At 36.6% G+C, this 12290-nt stretch overlaps 1 protein-coding gene across 2 annotated transcripts; it reads left to right on the top strand.

Annotated features, from left to right (window-relative positions):
- Positions 1-2369: 2369 nt before the first annotated feature.
- Positions 2370-8782, top strand: hlfb (HLF transcription factor, PAR bZIP family member b). Of its 2 annotated transcripts, none has more exons than XM_051915410.1 (4): positions 2370-2681; positions 3286-3627; positions 5020-5234; positions 6496-8782. In XM_051915410.1, the coding sequence occupies exons 1-4, from the start codon at positions 2576-2578 to the stop codon at positions 6712-6714; spliced, it is 882 nt and encodes a 293-aa protein (XP_051771370.1). In that variant the 5' UTR covers positions 2370-2575; the 3' UTR covers positions 6715-8782. The 2 variants fall into 2 exon arrangements, with proteins under 2 accessions (XP_051771370.1, XP_051771371.1); XM_051915411.1 differs by having other exon boundaries at positions 2375-2681; positions 6499-8782.
- The last annotated feature ends 3508 nt before the right edge of the window (positions 8783-12290 follow it).

A 12290-nucleotide genomic window follows, 5' to 3' on the forward strand; every position in this document is an offset into this window, starting at 1 on the left:
TGCCTCCTAACTAGTTGCAATCTGTTTCCAATTTATCAGACACATGTTACAACATGTGGTTTAGTTGTTCCAAATTAGAGGAGGAGTGGCCAGTCATGGCCTACTTTTCTGCAAAGCAACGTCACGTCTGATTGCTTTAGCAACCAGTTACCAAGGTAACAAAAAGAAGAAAGACAAGTTCTATAGGACACTGATAGAGAAACCCATTTGCCTTTTCACGCTCAGTTTGATGTATTTAGAAAATTACTTGCATTTACTCTTCATTTGTAAATATCTTGTGGCCGTTTATCTTCAGTAGGTAACAATGTGGTCAGATCTGAATTATAAAGTTTGTCACGTTCACATGAATGTACATTGAAAAGATAATATGTAAGTCATTTGTTGGATGACAGGGGAGGTGGCTTCTGAAAAAAAGCCTGTTAGCAGCACAGATTACTGGAAGAGTCGAGTGCATACCATAAGTTTAAATCACTAGTTGGAGCTTTCATTTTCCCCTATTTTAAAAGTGTTAACAGGGCGTTTAAGCTTTGTTTATGTGATCGTGCTTGGAAACAGCATGTCACACTGGTCTGTTCAGTTGATGCATCATTCTAACTACCTATAATGAGAATTATTACATGGACTTACATGCTAAAGGTTTAATAATAACCAACTTTTGAAAAAAATAAACTGACTATAAAGAACATTTTTAAGCCTCCCTCCCTTGCATATTGATTTTTGGCCTCCAAATGCTGACTGACTCACTGCCTACTTTTTCCAAATAACTTGATATAGCCTACAGTCATCCTCTCCAAATCCAGTTTAAGCTAAATAACTGTAGTAGTTTAAAAAATTATTATGAAGTAAATCTGATAACCACAATAAATTCAAGCACAAAATAGTGGGGTAGGTTGTAACAACAGCACTCTTTTTATTTAACACTAACTGAGATAAGTATACAACTACTTTTACTAGAATTTAAAGCAGGCAAATATGAGAACACAACCGTATATAGGCTAGCCCCAAAAGTCACTTTTTTTCTGTTTACATTTTATGAGTAGGCTATAATGAGTGTATAATACTCTCTTATACATCTGCAATTCACCTATGACAGAACATGTTGTGTTTGACAAGTTTATATGCTCAAACTTTGACATTCGCAGTGTTCAGATGCACTAAACAAGAGTGGTAGGCGATCTGTTCAGGCTAAACTACGCCCCTTTATTGGACTGTAAGCTAAGCTTTCGATTTTTCCACCGCGTGTATGTGCATGTGATGGGAACTTCACTTTCAGTGGCAGTTTCAAGCCTTCAATCTTCAGATTTCTTTACCCTGGTAAATTAAAGTTATCATGTCTTCGATAAATATTTAGCTGAAATTCATATATCGCACAGTCTATTTGCATGTAGACTCCACTCGCTGAGAGCAAAATATCCCCTCAAACCGTGTTGCCAGATCTCTCCAGAAACATAATCAACTTAGTCATGAAACAAGGTTTAAAAACGTTAACTTCTGCAAAATAAATTAATAATGACAAATTAATTTTAAAAAGTTTAGTAAATATTTACTTAAATATTTAAATATTAGGCTATTTAAATAATCTCATTACGCATCATGGGCGATTCTAGCTTTTCAATACTATGGCACAGGCCCACCATCAAAGTGTCCACATATTTTGATAGGCCTACTCTTTGATACTGTTATGGATACTATATGGACATAAATTATCTACCAGCACTACAGAGGACACGGCTATTGTAACAGTGCATTGTATGTAAATAATCAGTATCCAGTTACTATTCGGAGTGAGAATCAGCTGCAAACGATTCAGTGAACTCTGAATCAAAATTAATCAAACGGAGTCAAATTTCAGACCATTTGACCTAGATCAAAAGAGTTATTCTTTCGTGAATCTGGCATCACTAGCTCTGAATCTAAACAGCGGATAGAAATATGGCTGAAATTTTACCAAGGGAAAATGATTCTTATGGGTATACGGCAATCTCCATTGTCAGACAATGATTTATCAGTAATATTTTACTAGGGCACAGGCAGTAGTTCACTGGGGCACCTGTTTCACTGGGCTCGTGCCCCAGTAAAAAAGGGTCTAGTGACGCCCCTGTAAACTTTGGCCCTAAAATACTAAATAACTCAAATATATATATATATATATATATATATATATTTTTTTTTTTTTTTTTTTTTTTTTTTTTTTAAACCGAGCCTCAATTATAAAAGTGTACATTTATTTATTGTTTATTTAGCAGACATTTTATCATAAGATAAATGATAAAAATTATGATAAGAGGATATGGCAACACAGTCTCTAAACTGCTGGCTAGCAAGTGGAGCGCAAGTGTGGCCCCGCCTCTGATTGTTTGACGTCACATGCCTCAGTCTTGACACATGGTGATGATCATCACATTTCTTACACACACATACACTCGCGCACTTCAAGCCACTTATGCCGGTGCTGTAGAGCAGGATCTTTCATTTGTCGTTATTAGACGAATGATTGCTTTTTACCTGTTATACATAGCTTTTAATTTCAGTTACATTTTTCCAAAAACAATTTTTGCACGGAATAAGAGAGATTATGTCCAGACCGCTCACAATGAATCCAGCTTTTCTACCTCCGCAAACTAACGGCGTTTTGAAGGCGCTCCTGGAAAAACCTCTGAAACTATCTTTGCAAGATGAAGGTGATCAAAGCTTTCACTTTGTTACATTGCAGCATATGAAGAATAATAATTTTATTGACCTTACTTTTAGGAGTCCTGCTGTGATCTCCAGAATAGCTATTGGTTTTAGCTGTTTTGAACATTTATTTTACTATTTTTCTCGTGTTGTATGTCGTTAAAGTGTCTCTTATAATTGAATAAACTTTATTTAAAGAGACATTACATAGCTGAGATTAGTTGTTCTTAATTATCATTTTAAAAAACACATTGAAATAATGGAAAATTCAATGGCATTCAATACAGTGCTTTAAAACCCATAAAACATAACTAAAATAAAATTGGAATAAAGATTTAAAATTTAACCGGGTTTAATTGTAATTACTTTTTTGAACAATTTGAATATTAACAATGAAGAAATCTGTGTTGAAACTTGTAAAACGGGGGAAAAAATGGATGGAAACAAAGTTTTTTTTTTTTACTGTGCATTGCTGAGATTGCAGCTAAGAACAGTCACTCAAAATCAGCACTTTCAAATCCATCTTACTTTCTATAATAAAAAAAAAAACTAATTGAGTTTTTGATGTATCAAAAGTTGATGTATTAACTAATGGAAATATTCTTCCAGGCTACGGGAAGGAGAGAGAGAAGGTGAAAAAGCTAGAAGAAGAGAGAAACACTCCACAATCGGCTTTCTTAGGGCCAACGCTTTGGGATAAAACATTGTCTTATGATGGAGACAGCTTTCTGGAGTATATGGACCTTGAGGAGTTCCTCTCTGAAAATGGCATCCCCTCCAGTCCTGCACAACATGACCAAAGCCTACATCAGCAACAACAACAGCAGCAGCAGCAGCAGGCTTCAATGCCACAGGCCCCCATCTCAGTCATGGACCTCAGCAGCCGGGCCATCACCACCATCCATACGGGCATGGTTCCTCAGAACTGCCTCCACAGTCCGGGCAGACCAGGTACTCTAAAACAGCTTCTTTGTCCCATACAATGTCACGTTAGACCCAACAGTTCCACTCTAAATATTAAAAACAACCCTTTAAAATTATGTTAACCTGGGTCAGATGTCAATATGTAAATATGAAAGTGTGTGGGTGATAAATAAAAAATAGAGTAGGCATTTTAGCTTCATAGTGAGTGTGGCTTTCCTCCGTATGGTTGCTCTGTTCCTATTCTTTGCCATATTCTGTTTTACTTTAATATTCAAAGAGCAAAGTTGCTTATAAGCTTATATTATATGATAATACTGATGATAAAATCATAAATAGTATCCACCGTGACCGTACATTCTCTGGGTGCTTTTCTGGTGACAGGCAAGACTGTATGAAGTTGTATTTTGAAAAAGTAAGCCCAATGAAAAAAATGAGAAAGGCTTTTGTGGAAAAGAGAAAATTTGCATTGTTGAGCAGTTGTATTTTTTATGGGGTTTTTTTCTTATACATGAAAAAATAAGTTGTCAAATGTAAAAACTTTCCCACCCCTAGCAAGCTTTAGAGTTCATCTGTGAATGGAAATCTCAGACTAGCCTGTAATGTCATTTTCCACTGACAAAAATTTGCAAATGACGACTCTTTTTCTAGTCTGAGCATTTGGTGTCCATCATCTAAACATAGTTTTATGGAAAACTTTATGTAAACTATATTGTGGAATTGTGGATTTAGCGTCAGGAAGATAATTGATCCCTTGTTCAGTGAAGTCTTTAAAATCAATTTTAAAATTATTTTTTTCAATTTATGGAATCTCAACATTGAATATAAATGGTCAATGATAATTTAAATTTAGGTAAAAAAAATCTTTATTGATTATAGCAATAAAAAAATGCAATAAAACTAAATTATTAATTAAAAAGTTTAATTGTATTTGGTTCTTTTGATTAATTTGAATATTAACTATGAAGAAATTTGTGTTGAAACTCTGAAAACTTGACAGTTAAAGAACAAAAAATTTCCACCGACTAAAATTTGCAGACCAATGAATCCTTTTCTAGTCTGAGCATTTGCTATGCAACATTTAAATATACTTTTATAGAAAACCTCAACTAAAAATTACACATGATGAAAATATGAAATGCTTTCCAGAAATTCTAGAGTTTCTATCCTGGCAATATAAAAAAAAGGATGTCAGCATTTTAGTTTTGACCAATAAAACAAAATGTATGCACAAAAACAAAAATATCTGAAGAAAGTGTTTACTGCCAGTACTAGTGCACACTTTGATTTGTACTTCATTTATTAATGTTTGGTGCACCACCTAGTGGATTGAAATGCTCATGACAGCCTTTTCACCATGTGTTACAATACATTACAACTAAATTACACTTCTGCCAACAAGTCTGTTTTTTCCTCTTACAGTTTTGCCTCCATCACGTAACACTCCAAGTCCTATAGACCCGGAGGCCATTCAGATACCAGTGAGCTACGAGCCCGATCCGGCAGACCTCGCTCTGTCCAGCGTCCCAGGCCAGGAGATTTTCGACCCAAGGAAATGCAAGTTCTCCGAAGAGGAGCTGAAACCTCAGCCTATGATCAAGAAAGCACGCAAAATCTTCATTCCTGATGATATGAAGGTAACTTGGGTCAAGTTATTCACCCCCCAAAAGTGTATGTTTGGTCACCCTTTGCCTTTGACCAGCTGGGCAACAGGCTCTTGCTAAGAAGCTTATGTCCGTTCATTCATCCTTCGGCAGCCTGGCCCACGTGATCCTCCTTTTTCCTGGTATCGCTCCAGTTCTGCTGGGTTTGGGATTAAAGGATTTGCCGTTTTTAATTTGTTCAAATAAAAGTGGATCCCTCCCCAGCTTTGCAGAATAGTAAATTGCTCAAAGCTGATTGCATGGCAGCGAATGCGTGAGAAAACTTGCCGTCACAATGAAGGTCGGTTTTCTCTCGTGCTTGTCCTGTTAATCATATTTAAGTATGGTATAATTTGTCATAATTATCTCTTCATATAAATCAGAGTTGTGTAGAAACTATTAATCCTGTAAAACCTGACATATGCAATGATAATAATTTTAAAAAATCATTTTCTTTTAAATGAAACCATTTATTGAACCTTCAGACAAAAAAAAAAAATTATTTAAAAAAAATGAAACGTTTGCATGTGGTATCATATCATATTTGATACATCAGGCTTTTATGGCTCATATAATATGATATAGCAGAACACTTGAGGAGGAAAAAGCAGCTTAATTCACAAGCCAAAACTGAGCATAAATATGCAATTTGGCCAAAAATTAAGATGAATTTCTGATAGCTTGTAATGTAAATCAGTGAGATTTTATAACAGTATAGTAGACTACTTACATAAAAGGCATATAAATATCAACTGTCACTCTGTATCTTCCAATAATATGTCTAAGATGATATTTAAATGCTTAGTTTTATGATCAAAACTGTAGTTTTTATTTTGGGGGGGCAAAACATATAATGCAATGCAATACAATGATGATCGAGAGATGCACAAATAAACATGATTTTAAAAAAGCCTGATGTATCATATTTGATGCTCACATTTTCACATGATTTATGGATAATCAAGTAAACCCAAACCTACAGGTAGTCTTGAAATATTTCTAACAATATAACATTTATTCTTACGTTTACTTTAAAAATCAGTAGATTTCCCAGCAAAAAGACACCTTTACCACAACCTCAAGGTGAAATTGTGTGAAACATTATATCTTAGATGCCTTATAAATTTGCATATCAAATAGGCTTTATAGGGTTAACACATAACAATTAAAAAACATTAAATAATCAGAGTAATCTTGACATAAAGTAACTAGGCGCTCCTGTCTCTTCCCCACCCCTTTTTCTGCATAATTTGAGCAGGATGACAAATACTGGGCACGGCGCAGAAAGAACAACATGGCCGCCAAGAGGTCACGGGACGCTCGGCGCCTAAAAGAAAATCAGATTGCCATCCGGGCTGGTTTCCTGGAGAAAGAGAATGCGGCTCTCCGACAGGAAGTTGCCGACATACGGAAAGAGCTGGGGCGGTGCAAAAATATCTTAACCAAGTATGAAGCTCGGCATGGCCCTCTGTGAGACTCCACGGGTGCTCCTGAAGTTTCCCCCCACCCACGCCCTTCCAATTTGAAGGACAGTATTCTTGGGTTAAGGCCCTCTGGGCCTGTTTTCCAGCCAGCCCTCACCTCAGTCTGTTCTTGGCACCTTAGAAGGCAGAAACGTTTCGTTGTGTGGTTATTTGATACATCTTGTAGAGGTCTCTCACTCTCTTTCTCTATTTGTTATCGCAAACAAAGCGTATATTATTTTAGTGTGTTGTAGCATTTGTCCACAAACGTTTGCCTTGATTTGTCATAATTTAGCAGTCAAATCTGAGCTAGCAGATCTTCTGCTGCTTCTACAGACTCACATGTATGCTGTGTATGAGAGAGGAGGTACATGTGCATACCTGCTTCAGGTGTTTTAGGTTTTGTGTCCGTAAAGACATTATTCTCACAGACAGAACAGAATGTAGCAAGATTTGAGAGTTTGAAACAACTTCATATAATCATAATTGCTAAATATGTATATCCTTATAGAAAACAGACAAACAAGTCGCTTACTGTTTATTTCCAAAGCGTAATGAAATAAGGATGCCAGCTTCTGGGAATCTGTGCTGTGCCACAAAGAGTGTGATTGAAATTGGCTGTTACTTTATTATGAACCAGTAGTTGTTTGTTCAGTGTATGTGGTAAATTGACTTTCAGTCCAGTCAAGCGAATATGAAAGATAAACTGGTATGTTTAGGTTGATAATGGACCATTTCACGGACTATGATGACGCGTTTCCACAGTTATCAACACTGCAAATCTAGTAAAGTTTTTATTATTTTTATTTCATTTTTTCATACACACTTATAACGTTATATTTTGTTATATTACCTTGGCAGTAAATGACAAAAAAACAAATTGACGCTGTGAGACGGTTTCTAATGCTGCCTTCACGTGCTATAGGAAATTTAATATTTCCCACTTCTGAAGGCGCGATTACGAGCTTATCGCATTCAAGTTTCAACTTAAGAGGGCGTTCATGTGCAATTTTTTATTTTTTTTTTTACCTCGGAAACTCGTATTTACGATAATTTCGAGAGCACGTGAAGGCAGCATAATACAACGGTTGAGGGAGTGGCGGCAAATTTTTTTTATCTTTCTCTCTTCTGACTGCTGTAATCTCTCTCATACTCTCTCTTCCTCTTTTGGAAAGTTGTGGAAACGCTATCGCGTATTTTTCTTTTGCTATTAGTGCAAATGAAGTCTACCCAACTATGTTCAGTTAAAAAGTCCACACTTTCAATATTTCGATTAGCTTTTTTAAATCCAAAAGTGTGGGAAGGTAATTTTGTTTAGGTGGAACTACCTGTTGCAATAATTTCATCAGAGAGCACAGAGCGTCGTTTATTCTGCATTAGCATGCTTTGAGTTCAAACTGTGATGAAAGGAAAACATACCTACTGAACAAGGTCTCAATTCCTTTATTGCTAAAACAAAGAGGCAACCTGGTAGGCCTATATAAAGTATATTGAAAGAGATATGTTGCCTTTTGTTGCCGAGTTGTGAAATGAATGTAGATGTAGGCCTACGGGGTATTTTATGTCTATTACTCTTTACTACAGACCAAATGATATGAAATACAACCATATTGTCATTTTGAAATTAAATGTTTTTACAAAGTTATTGTTTTTGTACAGTATTTTCATATGAATTTCTGAATATGTAATTTGATGTATACTGTATATCAAACTATATGAAAAAGTTCTAAGTTCTACAGGTAACTGTATATGGGCATTAATATAATACATTTAGTACTATGAACTTTACATACTATCAGTTTCTTCACCTTTTACAGTTTATTTTTAAGTGCATCAATATCAAAACTTTTTTTTTTTTTCATGTTTTCTTTTTTCTTTTGTTGTTAAATTATATCGTCAATACCTTTCATGTAGTGGTTGTGATGTACAATCATGAAATATGATATTATTGTGTGTTTGCCAAACTTGGTAAAAGAACGTATTCTTGGCCACATAGAATGTTGTCAATTATTGTGTATTTCAACAAATAAAATGTATTTTATATTAAACATATTAAACTACAGCACGTTTAAATTTTAACATTCTGTTTTCAGATGATTATTTCACTCAAATATTTAAAATGTGTTGTCTGTTGTGGTCCATTTTGGTTCCTTTTTCCTGTTAATGAAAATAAAAAGCTTTTGAAAAGATGATATTTGATGATGAGTGAAAAAGAAATATATTATAAATATTTGACATCTTTCTTTAAAGATTTGCACAATGAGCTCATTGCATCAAATAACTGCAAAAAAAATACTCTTGGTATGCTGGAGGATCGAAAAATTATAGTTGTTATTCTGAAACGTACCACTAGAGAGCAATGCCTATCCAAAAATGCATATGTGTGTCTCTAAACAGATGTTGTCAATGCTTTGTCATTAGTGTTACAAAATGTTCTTATACATTATTTATACACATCTTCATCATCACTGTCATCATCAGTGTCACCATCAACAACAAATGTATCAGTATTGTAGATATATATTTGAAAAGTTTTACTTGATACTGCTGCCTCTCTGGTCTATTGTAGAAATAACAAACAAAGACATTAAAAGTTTACACATATATATATATATATATATATATATATATATATATACATATATATATACACCAATCAGGTGAAGTGAATAACACTGATTATCTCTTTATCACGGCACCTGTTAGTTGGTGGGATATATTAAGCAGCAAGTGAATATTTTGTCCTCAAAGTTGATGTGTTAGAAGCAGGAAAAAAGCGTGAGGATTTGATTTTGAGCGAGTCTGACAAGGGCCAAATTGTGATGGCTAGACGACTGGGTCAGAGCATCTCCAAAACTGCAGCTCTTGTGGGGTGTTGTGGTCAGTATCTATCAAAAGTGGTCCAAGGAAAGAACAGTGGTGAACCGGCGACAGTGTCATGGGCGGCCAGTTAAGGCTCATTGATGCACATGGGGAGCGAAGGCTGACCGGTGTGGTCCGATCCAACAGACGAGCTACTGTAGCTCAAATTTCTCAAAAAGTTAAAGCTGGTTTTGATAGAAAGGTGTCAGAATACACGGTGCATCGTAGTTTGTTGCGTATGGGGCTGCACAGCCGCAGACCAGTCAGGATACCCATGCTGACCACTGTCCACCGCCGAAAGCGCCAACAATGGGCACGTGAGCATCAGAACTGGACCACGGAGCAATGGAAGAAGGTGGCCTGGTCTGATGAATCATGTTTTCTTTTACATCACGTGGATAGCCGGGTGCGTGTGTCACTTACACGGGGAACACATGGCACCAGGATGCACTATGGGAAGAAGACAAACCGGCGGAGGCAGTGTGATGCTTTGGGCAATGTTCTGCTGTGAAACTTTGGGTCCTGCCATCCATGTGGAGGATACTTTGACACGTACCCCCTACCTAAGCATTGCTGCAGACCATGTACAACCTTTCATGGAAACGGTATTCCCTGGTGGCTGTGGCCTCTTTCAGCAGGGTAATGTGCCCTGCCACAAAGCAAAAATGGTTCAGAAATGGTTTGAGGAGCACAACGAGATTGAGGTGTTGACTTGGCCTCCAAATTCCACAGATCTCAATCCAATCGAGCATCTGTGGGATGTGCTGAACAAACAAGTCTGTGCCATGGAGGCCCCACCTCGCAACTTACAGGACTTACAGGATCTGCTGCTAACATCTTGGTGCCAGACACCACAGCACACCTTCAGGGGTCTAGTGGAGTCCATGCCTCGACGGGTCAGGGCTTTTTTGGCACCAAAAGGGGGACCAACGCAATATTAGGAAGGTGGTCATAATGTCATGCCTGTGTGTGTGTGTGTATATATATATATATATATATATATATATATATTTAGCTAATTACTTGTCTCTGTTATTCTCGGTTTTGAAGCGATGTATAAAACTATATTTTTTAAACATGAATACACAATATAGTAACTTACTTTTAAATATACACAAAAACATAGCTACAGAAAATAATTTCTTAAGATAACAGAATTTACCAATTTATTTAATATTGTTCATATGTATCACTTAAGTTTATGTCACTTAAAGGGCACCTATTATGCAAAATCCACTTTTACATTGTGTTTGGACATAAATGTGTGTTGGCAGTGTGTGAACACAACCACCCTACAATGATAAAAATCCACCCACTCCCCATGAAACCAAAGCAGTACTCATTAGACATGCTGTTTTGATTCTCTGAGCAGTGTGACGTAACACTGCTCAGGCCCCGCCCACGGCCGCTGACTGACAGTGCTGCAATACCATAGTTCCCGCCCCTCAGCGAGTTGTATGCTGTCCGCCATTTTCTGTGTGCTCGAGCAGCTTTACGAACAACAATTGTCTTGTAGGCAATCCTGGTGTTCTGTTGTTGGATGTAAGAGTGAACATAGGAGTCTTCATTTTCTCCCAACATCTGAGCCACTGAGGATGCTGTGGATTCATTTTTGAAGGTAATACGCCCCAAAATATACCTAAATTCGTTTATGTCTGCGCAAATCATTTCACTCCAGACTGCTTTGTGAACGAGGGTCAATGCAAAGGGACAATACAAAACACAGGTTTTGCCAAAAAATTTTTACTCAATGATGGATCAGTTATGGCAGCAATGAAGGAGCACGCACTTTATTACAGTTCATCGGAGTTGTTTTACGGATAAAAAGTTTAACAGTTTATTAAGCACCCACCCCATCGAAAAAAAGAATAAGGTCTGTATACTTGTTTGCTGTTAGTTGTAAGGAGTATTTTTGTGTAATTCGATCGCTGTGTATGTTAATTTTTTTGCAAAGGAGAGTGAGAGTTTATGGATAAGACTTTCTCGTACTGTGTTTTATTCAGTTCTTACGTGATTTTCTAGAGTGAAAACAGACGCTTCATCTTTTGTGTGTTGTAAAGCAAACTTCATAAAACTCATCAGTAAAGTTTTGGCCATCATTCGGACGGGGTCCGCTACAACAGGCTTGTACTAATAGTGGATAAAAGCAAGATGGCAACATAATTTATAACCGTAATTAAACTATACCTGTTCCGTCTCCATGCAGCATATATTCTCTGGTTCTGTAGGCATCATTGTCTGACTCTGTCTTCAAACTGAACACCATTATTGACAGTTTCTGACATTTTCAGTGCTTAAGATTGTCTTGTTTGTTGCATGAACTCTTGAAGCTCCGCCCTCTTCTTGAAAGAGGGCGGGAGCAGCAGCTCATTTGCCTTTAAAGGGGCACACAAAAACAGCGTTTTTTTTTTTTGTTTGTTTTGTTTTTTTGCTCACCCTCCAAAACTGTCTATTTTAACATGCTAAAAATTATCTGTGGGGTATTTTGAGCTAAAACTTAACATACACTCTGGAGACATCAGAGACTTATTTTACATCTTGTAAAAAGGGGCATAATAGGTGCCCTTTAAGTTTATATGTCAAATACTTGTTAAAATAAATGTAAAAATGTAATTTTGTAACAGATGCATGGTGATATAGGAGAACAATATTGCGGGGGAAAAAATCTTCTCTTCCCTTAAGAAATGTTGAAACCAACTCTTGAGCTTCCCCTCTATTGCCGCTC

Source organism: Ctenopharyngodon idella, chromosome 12 (genome assembly GCF_019924925.1).
Source record: "Ctenopharyngodon idella isolate HZGC_01 chromosome 12, HZGC01, whole genome shotgun sequence".
NCBI classification, from domain to species: Eukaryota; Metazoa; Chordata; class Actinopteri; order Cypriniformes; family Xenocyprididae; genus Ctenopharyngodon; species Ctenopharyngodon idella.

Bases quoted from the DNA above. Each gene is read 5' to 3' on its own strand.
- hlfb (XM_051915410.1), top strand. From the start codon at position 2,576: ATGTCCAGACCGCTCACAATGAATCCAGCTTTTCTACCTCCGCAAACT. The intron at 3,628-5,019 runs GTACTCTAAAAC...TTCCTCTTACAG, and splicing joins CCACAGTCCGGGCAGACCAG to TTTTGCCTCCATCACGTAAC. The intron at 5,235-6,495 runs GTAACTTGGGTC...GCATAATTTGAG, and splicing joins TCATTCCTGATGATATGAAG to CAGGATGACAAATACTGGGC.